The sequence below is a fragment of the Gavia stellata genome, chromosome 34 (genome assembly GCF_030936135.1).
Source record: "Gavia stellata isolate bGavSte3 chromosome 34, bGavSte3.hap2, whole genome shotgun sequence".
NCBI lineage: Eukaryota > Metazoa > Chordata > Aves > Gaviiformes > Gaviidae > Gavia > Gavia stellata.
In genome coordinates, this window is record NC_082627.1 from 360,043 (window position 1) to 372,396 (window position 12,354).

General features: G+C 58.0%; 1 protein-coding gene across 1 annotated transcript in view; it reads right to left on the reverse strand.

Moving 5' to 3' along the window:
• Nucleotides 1-260: 260 nt before the first annotated feature.
• The window catches only part of LOC132320191 (scavenger receptor cysteine-rich type 1 protein M130-like), a 168,799-nt gene continuing 156,705 nt past the window's right edge, over nt 261-12,354 (reverse strand). The window contains 5 exon segments of the mRNA XM_059832462.1: nt 261-322; nt 10,112-10,264; nt 10,480-10,563; nt 10,988-11,083; nt 11,838-11,975. Coding sequence (XP_059688445.1) covers nt 261-322; nt 10,112-10,264; nt 10,480-10,563; nt 10,988-11,083; nt 11,838-11,975 — 533 coding nt within the window.

Genomic DNA, 12,354 nt, shown 5'->3' on the forward strand with positions numbered 1-12,354 from the left:
TGCCTGGGTGCATGTGCCCGTTTGCAGCTGGAAAAGCGCAGGTCAGAGCAACCCTGATGGGTCCAGAAAAGGTGGTGCTGTCCATAGGCAGAGCAGTGGCTAAAGGCACTTTAAGAGGCTCCTAGCAGAACTACTGATCCTGTGTCCTGGTACACAGGCCCCTGGGGCACAAGGACCCTGCTCTGAAGGACAGCCCAGGGCAGCCCTGGCTGCACAAATGGCTTTGCACCCCTGCAGCCATCCCCGGGAAAAGGCAGCCATCACGCCCTGTCCTCCTGATGGTGCAGCAGGGAATCCCTGCTCTGCAGCACGTCCTTCTCCTCTACGGTAGAGAAACAGTGAGAGTTGTACTTCCAGATCTCATAAGCTGTGGATTGTGCCAGCTTTTGGAGATCCCGTAAGGATACTCTTGTGCCTGGCCCTGCAGACAGACACTTACCGTGTGAGTCTGAAGATTTGTCCCACAAAAAGCTCTCATCCGTCCTCCTACTCCACATATTGCCTTTAACATCTCTCTGCCTCACTCCCCTCCCCTTGGTGCCTGCAGGCAGTGCCCTCGGTCCTGCTACGCTTTGCACAGGAGCTGCTCCTGGACAGAGCTGTCTCTCTGCACTGCTGCCCACTTGCGATCAACTCCCTCCATCCCAGGAGCCTGGCCCAGCTCAATAGCAGAGGACCAGACCAAGGCGGCACCTTCTCTGCCCGCCCTGGGCTCACTGGAGATGTCTCTGCGGCTCTGGGGCTGACAGCTCCTGAAAGGCAGCAGGGTCACCCCTGGGGAACGGGCTGCAACATCACCTCAAGTAATCACCAACAGTGGAGAGAGACTGATTCCAGCAGCATGGTTTCTCCTACCCGAGTGTGGTTCTCTATGACGAGTGTCAATGTTCCCCTCTGGACACCAACATTCTTAACCCATAACAAAAAGGAGTCACAGACAGGGACAGGGAGGGGTTGGTTTCCCTTGTGCAGGGCAGGGATTCAGCTGAGGCGGTGCAGGCATCTCCTCCTGACTAGGAAGCCCTCAGGTTGAAGCGCAGTTCAGCTCTCCCCATGCACCCCACAGACCCCGAGGAGCTGGGAATCCTCCTGCTTCACTTTGGGTGTGCACAAAAGAGTTGCCAGCATGTGAGCCCCTGCTCTGAGCCCCTTGCCTTTATTCAGCACGGACTCAGGTGCTCGCATACAGATACTCTGTCATGACCAAGGTGCCAGAGGTGGCCCAAGACATGTGCAAGTGTTCGCAAGCTCTGATGGAAAATCTCTGAGCATACCCAGGTCCTTCCTGAGCATCAGCTGAGGGCCACAGGGGGAAGGGGGATATCCTTGGCCACCCACAATCACACCAGATGTTCAGGGCACCTGAATGTGCCTTGTCAAGTGTCCCCCTGAGCTGATCAAACCAAGGAGTGCCCCAGGAGGAAACCCTGGTCTCTCTCTTGCCAATGTACTCTCTAAAGCTCCAGTCACTCTAGAGCTAAGACACATCCACATCCCTGCACTGAAGACTTTTATTTCAGGGCTCATTTTAATGCCATTAAAAGAAAAAAAACCTCTAGTGCCATGCCAGGTGCCTGGGTGCCAAACACAACTCCACTCAGTAGGCAAACACAGCACCGAACCTCCAGGAGAGCCAGGCCCTGCTAGAGCTGGTGTGGGGCAGAGACCTCAGGGCCTCCCCAAGGGGCGCTGTGACCATGGGCCACGACCGGAATGACAACACCACGGCATTGATGCAAGGTCCTCACCACAGTGCCCTCCCCTGTACCTGTCTTCTCAGCCCTTGACTATTGTGTCTCTGCACCTCTACTCACCTGCCTGATGGTAAGAAGAGGGAAGCTGATAATAATAGTGTCATAGATTCATAGACTGATAGAAGCATAGAATGGTTTTGGTTGGAAAGGAACCTTTAAAGATCATCTAGTCCAACACCCCTGCCATGGACAGGGACACCTTCCCCTTGAACAGGTTCCTCAAATCCCCATCCAACCTGACCTTGAACACTCCCAGGGATGGGGCATCCACAGTTTCTCTGGGCAATATGTTCCAGTGTCTCCCCACTGTCACCATAAAACATTTCTTCTTATGTCCAACCTAAATCTACCCTCTTTTACTTTAAGACCATTGCCCCTTGTCCTATCACTACAGGCCCTGGAACAAAGTCTCTCTCCATCTTCTCATAAGCCTCCTTTATATATTGCATGGCTGCAATAAGGTCTCCTGTCACAGATCCTCGTTCAGAATCCTGCTGACTACTCCAATTTGTCATGGATGGGCTTAAAGAACCACTGCCAAAGGTATTGGCAAAAGTGGTTTTCTTGAAACGTAACATGTTTGATGGCCAGGCTCATTCTGTTGCTTACTGCACAAAGGATATAACAATGATTCAAAGCTACCAATACAAAATCTTAGTGCACTAAGGTTTTGCGCGATATCAGTCACTTACCAAAGATCTGAATTTGCTAAGAGGTCTCTCAACCTCGAGGAGTAACTGTGACAGGTGTTCCAGCTCAAGGGGAGATCACTGCCGTGCAGCCATGCTGCCTAGCAGGGAGAGCTCAAAGAAGGCTCACTTAGGCTGTCATATTTACGGGATAAAGTAGTTGGCTCGTAGTCAAATAACATGCAGTGGAAAAGGCAAGCATGAGACTCCTTGTCCCCACAACTTACTTTGTTCCTTGATAAATGAGTCTTGGAGGAACCACCTGCTCATCACATGTTCATCGCATGGTCACTATTCCAGTTTCCAAGCCCATAGGCATCAGCAGTCACCGTGTCTCTCTGTTCCTGTGTGGGTTTCCAGAGAACAGATTGGAACTAGAGAGGTTCTTGGCCCGGCTACACCTCGGCCTTTATCCCCTTTCGAGCCTGAACCAAACCACACCGGTTTGGTCAGGGAGTGGAGTGCATCCGTCACAGGGACTCAGCTCCCTCCCATGCCTGCCCCAAACCCACAGGTGGTGGGATTCCTCTTGCCTCAGTTGAGGTGTGCACACAATACAGTCCTCTGAAGACTGGAAGGAATCACATGTCCCTCCTATCTTCCAGAAAGGCAAGAAGGAGGACCCAGGGAACTAGAGGCCAGTCAGCCTCACCTCTCGCCCTGGGAAGAGAGAGAGGATCGAGCAGCTCATCCTGGAAAATATTTCTGGGCACACGGTACAGGTTTTGGCTGGGATGGAGTTAATGTTCTTCATAGCAGCCTGTACGGTGCTGTGTCTGGGATTTGGGACCAAAACAGTGTTGACAACACACCAGTGTTGTAGCTATTGCTGAACCATGTTTGCACAGCATCAAGGCCTTCTCGGTTCTCTCTCTTCCCCCGCAGCGAGAAAATTGCATTTGTTGACCAGGGAAGAGGAGGGGACATCATTCAGCAAGGCAAGGATTTGCACTGTGCATTGGTGTCCATGTCCAAGTTGTGGTAGCAGGGGGGCTGCAGGGCTGGCCTCTGTGAGAAGAGACCAGGGGCTGCCTCTGTGCCAGACAGAGCTGGTTCCAGCCAGCTCCAAGGCAGACCCACCGCTGGCCAAAACTGAGCCCGTCAATTAAGCTGGTGGAACCTCTGTGAAAGTGTATTTAAGAAAGGACACAACAGCCAGAGTGGGAGAGGAGTGAGGGAAAAAAAGTGTGAGAACCAGTCCTGCAAACACCAAGGCTGGTGAAGAAGGAGGGAGAAGAGGTGCTCCAGGTGCCAGAGCAGATAGTCTCCTGCAGCCCCTGGAGAAGACCACAGTGGAGAAGGTAAGCCCTGCAGTCTGTGGAGGACCCAACACTGGAGATGTTGGCTATTTCCTGGAAGAATGGTGGCTTGAGGAGAGCCCATGCTGGAGCAGGTTTGTCTCAAAGGACTGTAGCGGTAAGAGGGACCCCATGGGAGAAGTGTCAGAAGGAAGGAGCCACAGAGAGGAACGGTTACGGACTGACTGCAACCTCCACTCCCCATCCCCCTCCGCTGCTCAGGGAGGAGGTAGAAGAGTTGGGAACGAAGGAGGTAAGTTGAGCCAGGAAGAAAAGGGTGGGAGGACACCTTCCATGGGGAAAGAGACAAGGTCTTCCACCAGCCCCACGCTTCTTTCACCCTCAGCCTTTGCAATTGCACATGCCCAATCTGCCCACTTGCCTTTGCCACTGTCACAGTTGTGCAAGGCCCTCAGACGTCTTGGCACACCCAGTGTAAGCTGGCCTCCACCAAACCTGGAGCCCACCTGGCCTTGGAGGCAGGGAGAGGCCAGGTCCCCTCTGCCTGGGGCTGGGCACAGCTTTTCCCTGGGAAGCCTCCCGAGGAGCGCTCCTCCTGTGTGTCAGCCTGTGGCCTGGCATGGGTGGCAGGGGGAGAAGGGCTGCTGGGGCAGGGCTGAAGTAGCTCAGCAGGGAGAGCGTTAGACTGAAGATCTAAAGGTCCCTGGTTCAACCCCGGGCTTCAGCAATGATTTTCTCCCTTAGATTTTGGCAGAGCCCATCTGCCTTCTTCCAGCCTGCCCCAGCCCTGCTTGCTCCTTCACCTCTTGCCAGAGCAGAGTCCCTGCTCTGCAGCTGCAGATCTGCAGCTTCGAAGGAGCCTTCCTCCAGCAGCACAAGTCCCCAGCCTCCCCCTGGGCAGGACTCTCCAGTCAGTGCTCCGTTGGGGTGGTCTCCTGCTGTCCCTACTTCCTTGCTCCACAGTGACCGGGATCTCTCCTCTGCGGGGTCTCCGCAAGGACCCTGTCTCTCTCCTCTTTGCCATTCTCGATGCTGCACTGACTGCTCCCCTCCTCACACACCTTCACCTGCTCCTCAGTTCCCAGACCAGAGGCTGCCAACCCCTGAGTCCCAGGGAGAGGCACTCCCTGGAGCTGGGGCCTGAAAGGCAGCATCCTCCCTCCAGGTGTCTGTCGCAGCGAGACCTCTGATGTGCCCAGGACAGTTGACAAAGCCGTGCTGAGGATCATCCACTGTAGTGCCTGGGCACCAGTGTTGTTTAGTCATGCGCTGTCCCGAGCAGAGTTTCTTGGCCCCCATTGCCTCCTGCCGCAATGATCGGTGAAATACATATGTGCTCCTCTCTGGGCATCAGCTGGGACATACACAGCACAGGGGGATCCCTCTGGGGCCCCACATGAACATCCCTCTGCATCAGTTCCTTCCTGCTGCAAGGGCACAAGTCAGGACAGAAATGCCAGCAGTGGCCGCCTGGAGTCCTGCACAGAAGGTCACTAACTGTCACAGTGTCTTCATAACAGCCCCAGCTCAAACACTGGATGTCACTTTACCTCTCCACATTGACTTTCCTCTGCATATCCTGGCATTGCACATGTGTCTGTGTTTTCCATCCCCTCAGCACCAGACCCAGGGCCTACAGCACAAGTGTCTCAGTTGTCCCCCATTGCTTATCCCAACCTGCTCACCCACTAGACTGCACTGTCCAGCCCAGCTGCAGACCCTCAGAGCCATCAGTCCCTGCCCAGAGGAAGAAAGGCCTGCTCATGAGCTCCAACAAGATGTTGGGGTCCCCTCTTGCAACCTCTTGCTGCTATGGAACCCTGCTTGACCATTAGGAACACAGTGATGATGGCAACACAGCACATCCCCCTCTGTCTCCAGTCTCAGCCTCTCCCAGGTCAGCCAGTCAGGCCAAGGAATGGCACATCCTGGACTATAGTCCCAAAGCAATGGGCATGTCCTAGACCCCTGCAGCTCTGATGTCTCAGCCAGTTCGCCAGGGATTCTCCTTCAGAGAAGTCTGGCTTTTGTCCTGACTGAGCACAAGTGAAGGAGGGAGAAGGAGAGACCATCTGTCCAAGCAAGGTTACTGTCTTGCCAGCTTTGAGCACGAGCTTGAAAATGCTTGGCCACAGGGAAGGTGTCTGCAGAGCTATCACTGCTCCCAAAGTCCTTCGAGGTTGTTCTTGAGCTTTGGGGCCATGTGTGCAAAGCGGAACAGATGAGTAGTCCATCCCCTTCACTCCACTCAACCACTCCAGAAGTTCACAGTGACTGTGCTCTGGTTTGGATTCCCCCAAACCCTCTCTGCCAGGCAGGGCCTCCGTGGGGAAAATTCTATGGCATTGGGCAAGACAATGGTCCCAGCTGTAGCACCGTGAGGACACCATCCCTGCGTGTGCTCAATCCATCGACCTCTCAGTTAACAGCTGAACATGCGCACCCACCCTGCCCCAGAGACCCCAGCCAGGGCTGTCCCAGGGCACGGCTTTGCCCTCAGGACAGTGCTCAGTGCTGCAGGAATGGGAAGGTCCCTGAGCCCAACCCACACCCGCAGCCCCAGGGAGATGGAAGTTTGCCCTTCACCCCATCTGCAGGGGTGCTGGGGGGCAGAGGGGTGCAGGGGAGGCCTGGTGCCTGCATGAGGGGGGTGTGAGATTTCTGTCCCCATGTCCCCCTTCCGCATGCCCTGGGGTGCCATCAGAGCGTGGGGGCACCTCATCCCAGGGAGGGTCTTTCCCTCACCCTGTTGTTCTGCTCCTGATGTGGAGTTGGGGACAGTTGTGACACAGAGGGTTGTTTCCGTGGGTGGCAGAGGGGGCTCAGGGTAGGCCAGAGGGTGGGAGCGGTGCCTGCAGCAAGAGCCGCCTTCTGCCCCATCACCCTGCAGAGACGGTGAAGGGGCCGTGCTCGGCAGTGCATCCCCGTGCCAGGATCAGGCCCCAGTGGGGAGGCAGTCTGGACTTCCCCCATCTCAGGAGGGTTCAAATGCTGTTTTCTGCTGAGGGTCCCTGGGCACCCAGGGGACAAGAGGGCTGTGCTTGTCATAGATATGTCATGGGAGGAGAGTTTTCTGCCTGCTGGCAGGTGTCAAGGGGGTGTAGGTCAGTGGAAGAGCACCCGCTTCCCATGCAAGAGGTTCCGGGTTCCATCTTCAGGGGTGTTTTTGCTCTGACTCGCCAGGCTCGGGTGGGCGAGGGCTGGAGCTGGGGCTCTGCTCCTCTCCAGGTGCTGTGGGCCTGCCCTGCCCTCCCAGCAACTGGTCATGGGGTAAGGAGGGCTGTGTGTGCTGCCTCTGCTGAGCCCCCTCCCAGAGGAGAGGCAGGCAGCTGTGCTGGACCTGAGTGCAGGTCACTGCCCTGCACCACAGACCCACCCCACACACCAGCCGGGGTCCCTGCTTGGCAGCACAGCCCCTGTGGGAAGGCGAGGGGTGGCCCTCAGGGAGGGGATAGACATCAGCAGCACCCTGGGTGCTGGCAATCCTTCCTGGCTGCACTGAGAGATGGGATGTGAGGGTGCTAGTCCAGCCCAGGTGTCCTTCGGCACCAGGGCCACACTTCCCTCGTGGCTTTCCAGAGGGACAGGTGTGAGATTATCCTGTCTCCAGGTGGAGAACCCATACCACGTGGGAAGCAGCCGTCGGTGCCAGAGGGTAGGGGTGTCTGAGCTGAAGAGTGACATTCCTTACCCTGACCCTGTCTCCAGGTCCTTTTCCCTCTGACATCACCCCCTTCTCGAGCAGAGCCTCAGCTCTGGGAACCCGGAGCAGCCGAGGTCAGGCACAGCCCTGCAGAGGTGGGACTGGTGGGGTCGGTGCCCACCTCTTGTTCCTGGGGGGTTTGGTGTCACCGTCCACCCCATGCTGGTGGGAACAGGGAGGCACAGGCCAGTGCACAGCCGTGCACAGACCGGGAGGGCAAGGACATGGTGCCTCGGCTGCTCCCCTGGCAAAACCGCCTGCAACCAAAATGGGGTGTGAGCCCTGGCGTTTCATTGCAGGTTTCCCAGGCCCAGGAATGGTGGGCCCAGATTCTGAGAAATAAGGTATAAAAGTGAAGTAAAGAAGAAGGAGGGTGGGGATATCTTCTGAACATGACGGTGGGTGCCAGTATGGGCACTGACCTGCGAACTCAAGCCACCCCAGGTGGGTACTGTGGAGAAGAGAATCACAGAATCACAGAATCACTATGGTTGTAAAAGACCTGTAAGATCATCAAGTCCAACCCGGGGGAAAAAAAAAAAAAAAAAAAAAACAAAACCCCACCACACAACAACAACAAGCCACAACCCACCCAACACCACACAGCACCATGTCCATCAAGCTACATCCCACAATGCCACATCCACACGCTCCTTGAATATCTCCAGGGAGGGTGACTCTACCACCTCCCCGGGCAGCCTATTCCAATGTTTCACTACTCTCTCAGTAAAGAACTTTTTCCTAATATCTAGCCTGAACCTCCCCTGGCGCAACTTGAGGCCATTTCCTCTAGTCCTGTCACTAGTCACCTGGGAGAAGAGACCAGCACCCACCTCTCTGCAACCCCCCTTCAGGTAGTTGTAGAGAGCGATAAGGTCTCCCCTCAGCCTCCTCTTCTCCAGGCTAAACAACCCCAGCTCCCTCAGCCACTCCTCATAAGACTTGTGTTCCAGACCCCTCACCAGCTTCGTCGCCCTTCTCTGGACACGCTCCAGCACCTCAATGTCTTTCTTGTAGTGAGCCCAGCGCCTGTCCCATGCCACCTCCCTGCCGGCTCTGCCCTCCCGCAAGTGTAAGGTTTCTCCCTTACTCTGGCACCTGGCAGAGGTTTGCCTCCTCCTTGGGGAGATGAGCCACCGGCCCTGGGTGTGTGTGAGGTGGCAGCACATCTGAGCAGAAAGAGCCCATTCCATGACATTTTGGGGCCTGAACAGCCTGGCCCTGCAGGCTGGGTCCATTCCCTGGAGCAATGCAGGATCATCACTGTGCCCCAGACCTGTCCTTACTCCTGCAACCCCCAAGAACCCACCCAAGGTGTGTTGCGGTGAGACCTCAACCCTCTGCACTGCTGCCCCACGCTGGGCACAGCACAGCTGTGGAAAGCCCCCAGGAGAGCAGCGTTACCAGGTGAGACCCCCAAGGTGGTGGATGACATACATGGGGACTGCAAACACAGCCTCCATCCCCTGGGAAACTCCCACCGGGGCAGGCTCCAGCCCTGCATCTCCACAGGGAGAGGTGGGCCCATGGCTGGGGATGGAGGGGCTGGCTCTGGGGCCAGGGGTTGCCAGCAGGAAAACTCTAGGGACCACTGTGGGAGGTAATGCATGGGCTGTGATCCCCCCTGGGGCTGGCTTGGGTATTCAAGGCACCACAGCCACCTTAGGACTCCCTTCTGTGGGTCTACAGCTCACCCCAATATGGCAGCTCTGTCGTGAGCTCTGTGCCGTGGCACCAGTGTGGCCCAGGCAGGGCCGGGGGAAAGAGCAACTGGGGAACCCCAGGGTGAGGAGGTGGGTGCTCCCGCTGGGGAACCCCGGGGTGAGGAGGCTGGTGCTCCCGACCTTGCAGAGAGCCATTTTTGCTGGAAACTGTGGCTGGCAGGCTGGAAATGTCTCTGTCAGCAGGAATATTCCCCAGGGACCATGAGCTCTCACAGCCCCACAGCCCGACCCTGAGCCCACTGTCCCCAAGACGTGCCCCTTCCCCACTGCCATGTCTTTGTGCTCTGCTCCCCCCAGTCAGCCTCAGGGAGACACCCTGACACCTGGGCAGGCAAGCGCCAGCTCTGGCTCAAACCCCAAAGCCTTTTAATAAGAACACACATGAAGGAATCATGTAAAAGCAGGGGAATAAAAATGGAGGACATGGCCGGCTCTTTCTGCTGCCCGTGGAAAAGGGAGACAGTTCCCTGGTGCTCACGGCTCTCCCAGCTGCACAGACCTCTCCTCCCTCCCGGCTGCACCCAGCTGCACGGCAGGGACGGGCTCTCCTGGCCCACGGCTCAGGGACTGCTGTGCACTGAGCTCTGCTGTCACAGCCTTTGTGTCCTCAGGGGGATGTGCCAGAGACACCTCTTCAGCATCGTCATAGCCCATGCTCTCTGGGGACAGGCACCAGGCATCTCCCTCAGCTCCAGGGGCCCCAGCACTTCTCGGGGAGTGCAGGTTTGTCCCTGCAAGCAGCAAGGCAGGCCATTGCACGTTCATCCCATGGGCTGCCCCTCCTCGTCAGTACATCACCTTCCTCCCTTCTCCTCAGCAGTCCTGAGATGTTCAGCTCCCTCTCCCACCCATGGTCCCCCCAAGGAAAACTCGAATGGGCAGGTTCCCCCGTCCCAGGAGGTTGAGCTTTCAGTATGACAGCGATTCATCCAGCACCAGGGATGGCACCCCAGGAACCGGCAGCGCTATCTTTCCCTCTTACCTCCAGGTGCATCCCTGGGCCCTTCTCCCTCCTCTGGTGCCCTGGGCATTTCCCAGCCTTCCTGCCCAGGGGCAGGATGCTCCCCAGGGTCGGAAGCCTCCCTGGCATCATCGTAGCCATCCACTGGGTCACCTCCAGCCAGGACAGGGATGTCTGAAAGGAGAGGGGAGCTGGTGACAGTGAGAAGATACATCCTGCAGAGCAATGACAGGAGGATGCACAGGGACATGGGGCTCAGGCACTGGTGTTGGCAGCACCACAGAAGACTCCCCATGTCCTCCCCAACTGTGACGGTGACACTCAGTGACACTGCTGTCCCCCACACGTCTGCAGGGAGGAGAGATCCACCCCTTCTGGCCCCCTGTTACCTGGTGCTGACCCTGGACCATCCTCCTCCTTGCTGTCCCCGGGGTAGGGCTGCAGCTTCGTCAGGGACCCCTCTGAATAGGAGCCTGGCGAGAGGTGCAGCGGGTGTGATGGGAGTGCGCTCTGCTGACCCAGCTCATGGTCAGTGCTGCTGGGGACGGGGGACCCACAGAGCCAGGGCTGAGTGGGGAGGAGGGCTCAGGACTCACCCTGCTCCCCTGGGACAAACCCTGTCTCAAAGGGGCTCCCAGACATGCCCTGGGACAGCCCCTTCCCTCAGCCCTCAGGATGCAGAGGCAGGCAGTGAGGGGCTGTCCCCAGCTGGGACGGGCAGAGCTGGTGGGGAGGAAGCTTCTGGCCTGGGCCAAGGACCTGGCTGCTCTCCCCACAGCCCCCACAGCCCCAGCGCTGCAGGGACTGTGGGTCAGGGGGCTGCAGGGGGTCATCCCTGGGTGAGGAAGTGGGGAAAGAGCCCTGCACATGTGCCCTCCAGGAGGGATGCACACCCACCTGAGCCGCTGAACCTTGCCTGCTTCTCCAAAGCTGGGCTGTAACCAATCTCCTCATAGACGGCCTCAGGGAAGGGCTCCCAAGCTCTCTCGGAGCCTGCGGACAGAGGCAGGGCTGGCCCAGGGACACACAGAGAGGGGATGGGATCCCGCTCTGCTCCCCCAGCCCTGTTCCCCTGGGCCACCCCAGGGATGTCACCACAGCATATCCCCGCTGCACTGTCCAGTCACCACTGCCACTTCTTCAGTGAGGGCAATGTCCCCATGGAGACGGTCTGGGACAGCGACACCCTCGCACCATCCCCTCAGAGATAGCCCTTGTGCCCCTCTGGCCTCTGGGTCAGGTCCCTGGTGCTGAGCTTGGAGCAGCTCCACCTTTCCTCTCCCCCTGGACCTGCCCCCTCTCTGCCCCATGGATCCATAGCACGGCCTATGCCCTGAGGAGAAGAGGTCAGGGTTGGATGGAGGAACAGCCCAGGGGCCTGAAACCACGGGGATGGACCCTGCTGCCCCACGTTCCTCCTGGCATCTCCCCTGACACAGAGCCCCCTCCAGAGATGCCCAGAGCACTTCTGGTGGCATGTCCTCCTCTGTTTCCCCTCTGTTCCCATCTCCCCCAGCCTAGCTCTGCCATTTCTCTCTTCACCCCATCCCTGGCTCCTCCCGTGTCTGGACTCTCTCTACGCCTTGCTGCCGACGGCCCATGGCCAGGCTGTCAATGGGACATTGGGACAGCAGGCAGCACACACTCTCCTCCCCGCAGCTTTACCTGTACCACTCACTGACACCCCACAGCACCCCTGGCCCTGCCAGGAGGCATCTTCCCCTGGGACCGTGGGGAAAGGACCCACCCCTGCGCCCAGCCCTGGCGCTTCGCACTTGCCCTGCCAGGAGGGCCAGGAGCAGGCAGAGAAGGGCTCCCAGGATGATGCAGATGATGACGGGCAATGAGACACTCCTGCTGCCGGTCGGACGGCCCCGCGTGGGATCTGCGTGGGCAGGAACACAGAAAGGGCAGCACCAGGCTCGGGAGAGGTGGGGGGCCAGGGCACCCCAGTACTGACCCCCATTACAGCGGGGGTAGGGAACCCCAGGGGTGAGTGATGGCGAAGCTCCCACCCTGATGGGAAAATGAGAGCCCTCCCCAACCCCCTCCACTGCTACCATGCCTCCTCTTGGGAGCTTCACACCCCAGCAAGGATCCCCTTCCCTCTGGCTGTGGGTCACAGCCTGAGCCCGAGAAGTCGCAACGCTGGTGAGGAGGACAGGTTACCTGCTCGGGGGGTTGGTGCTGCCGTCCTGGGTGCAGCTGCAGAGGAGGAGAAAGAGAGCTGGGCTGAGAGGATGTGTGTGAGGGTACCAGGGACC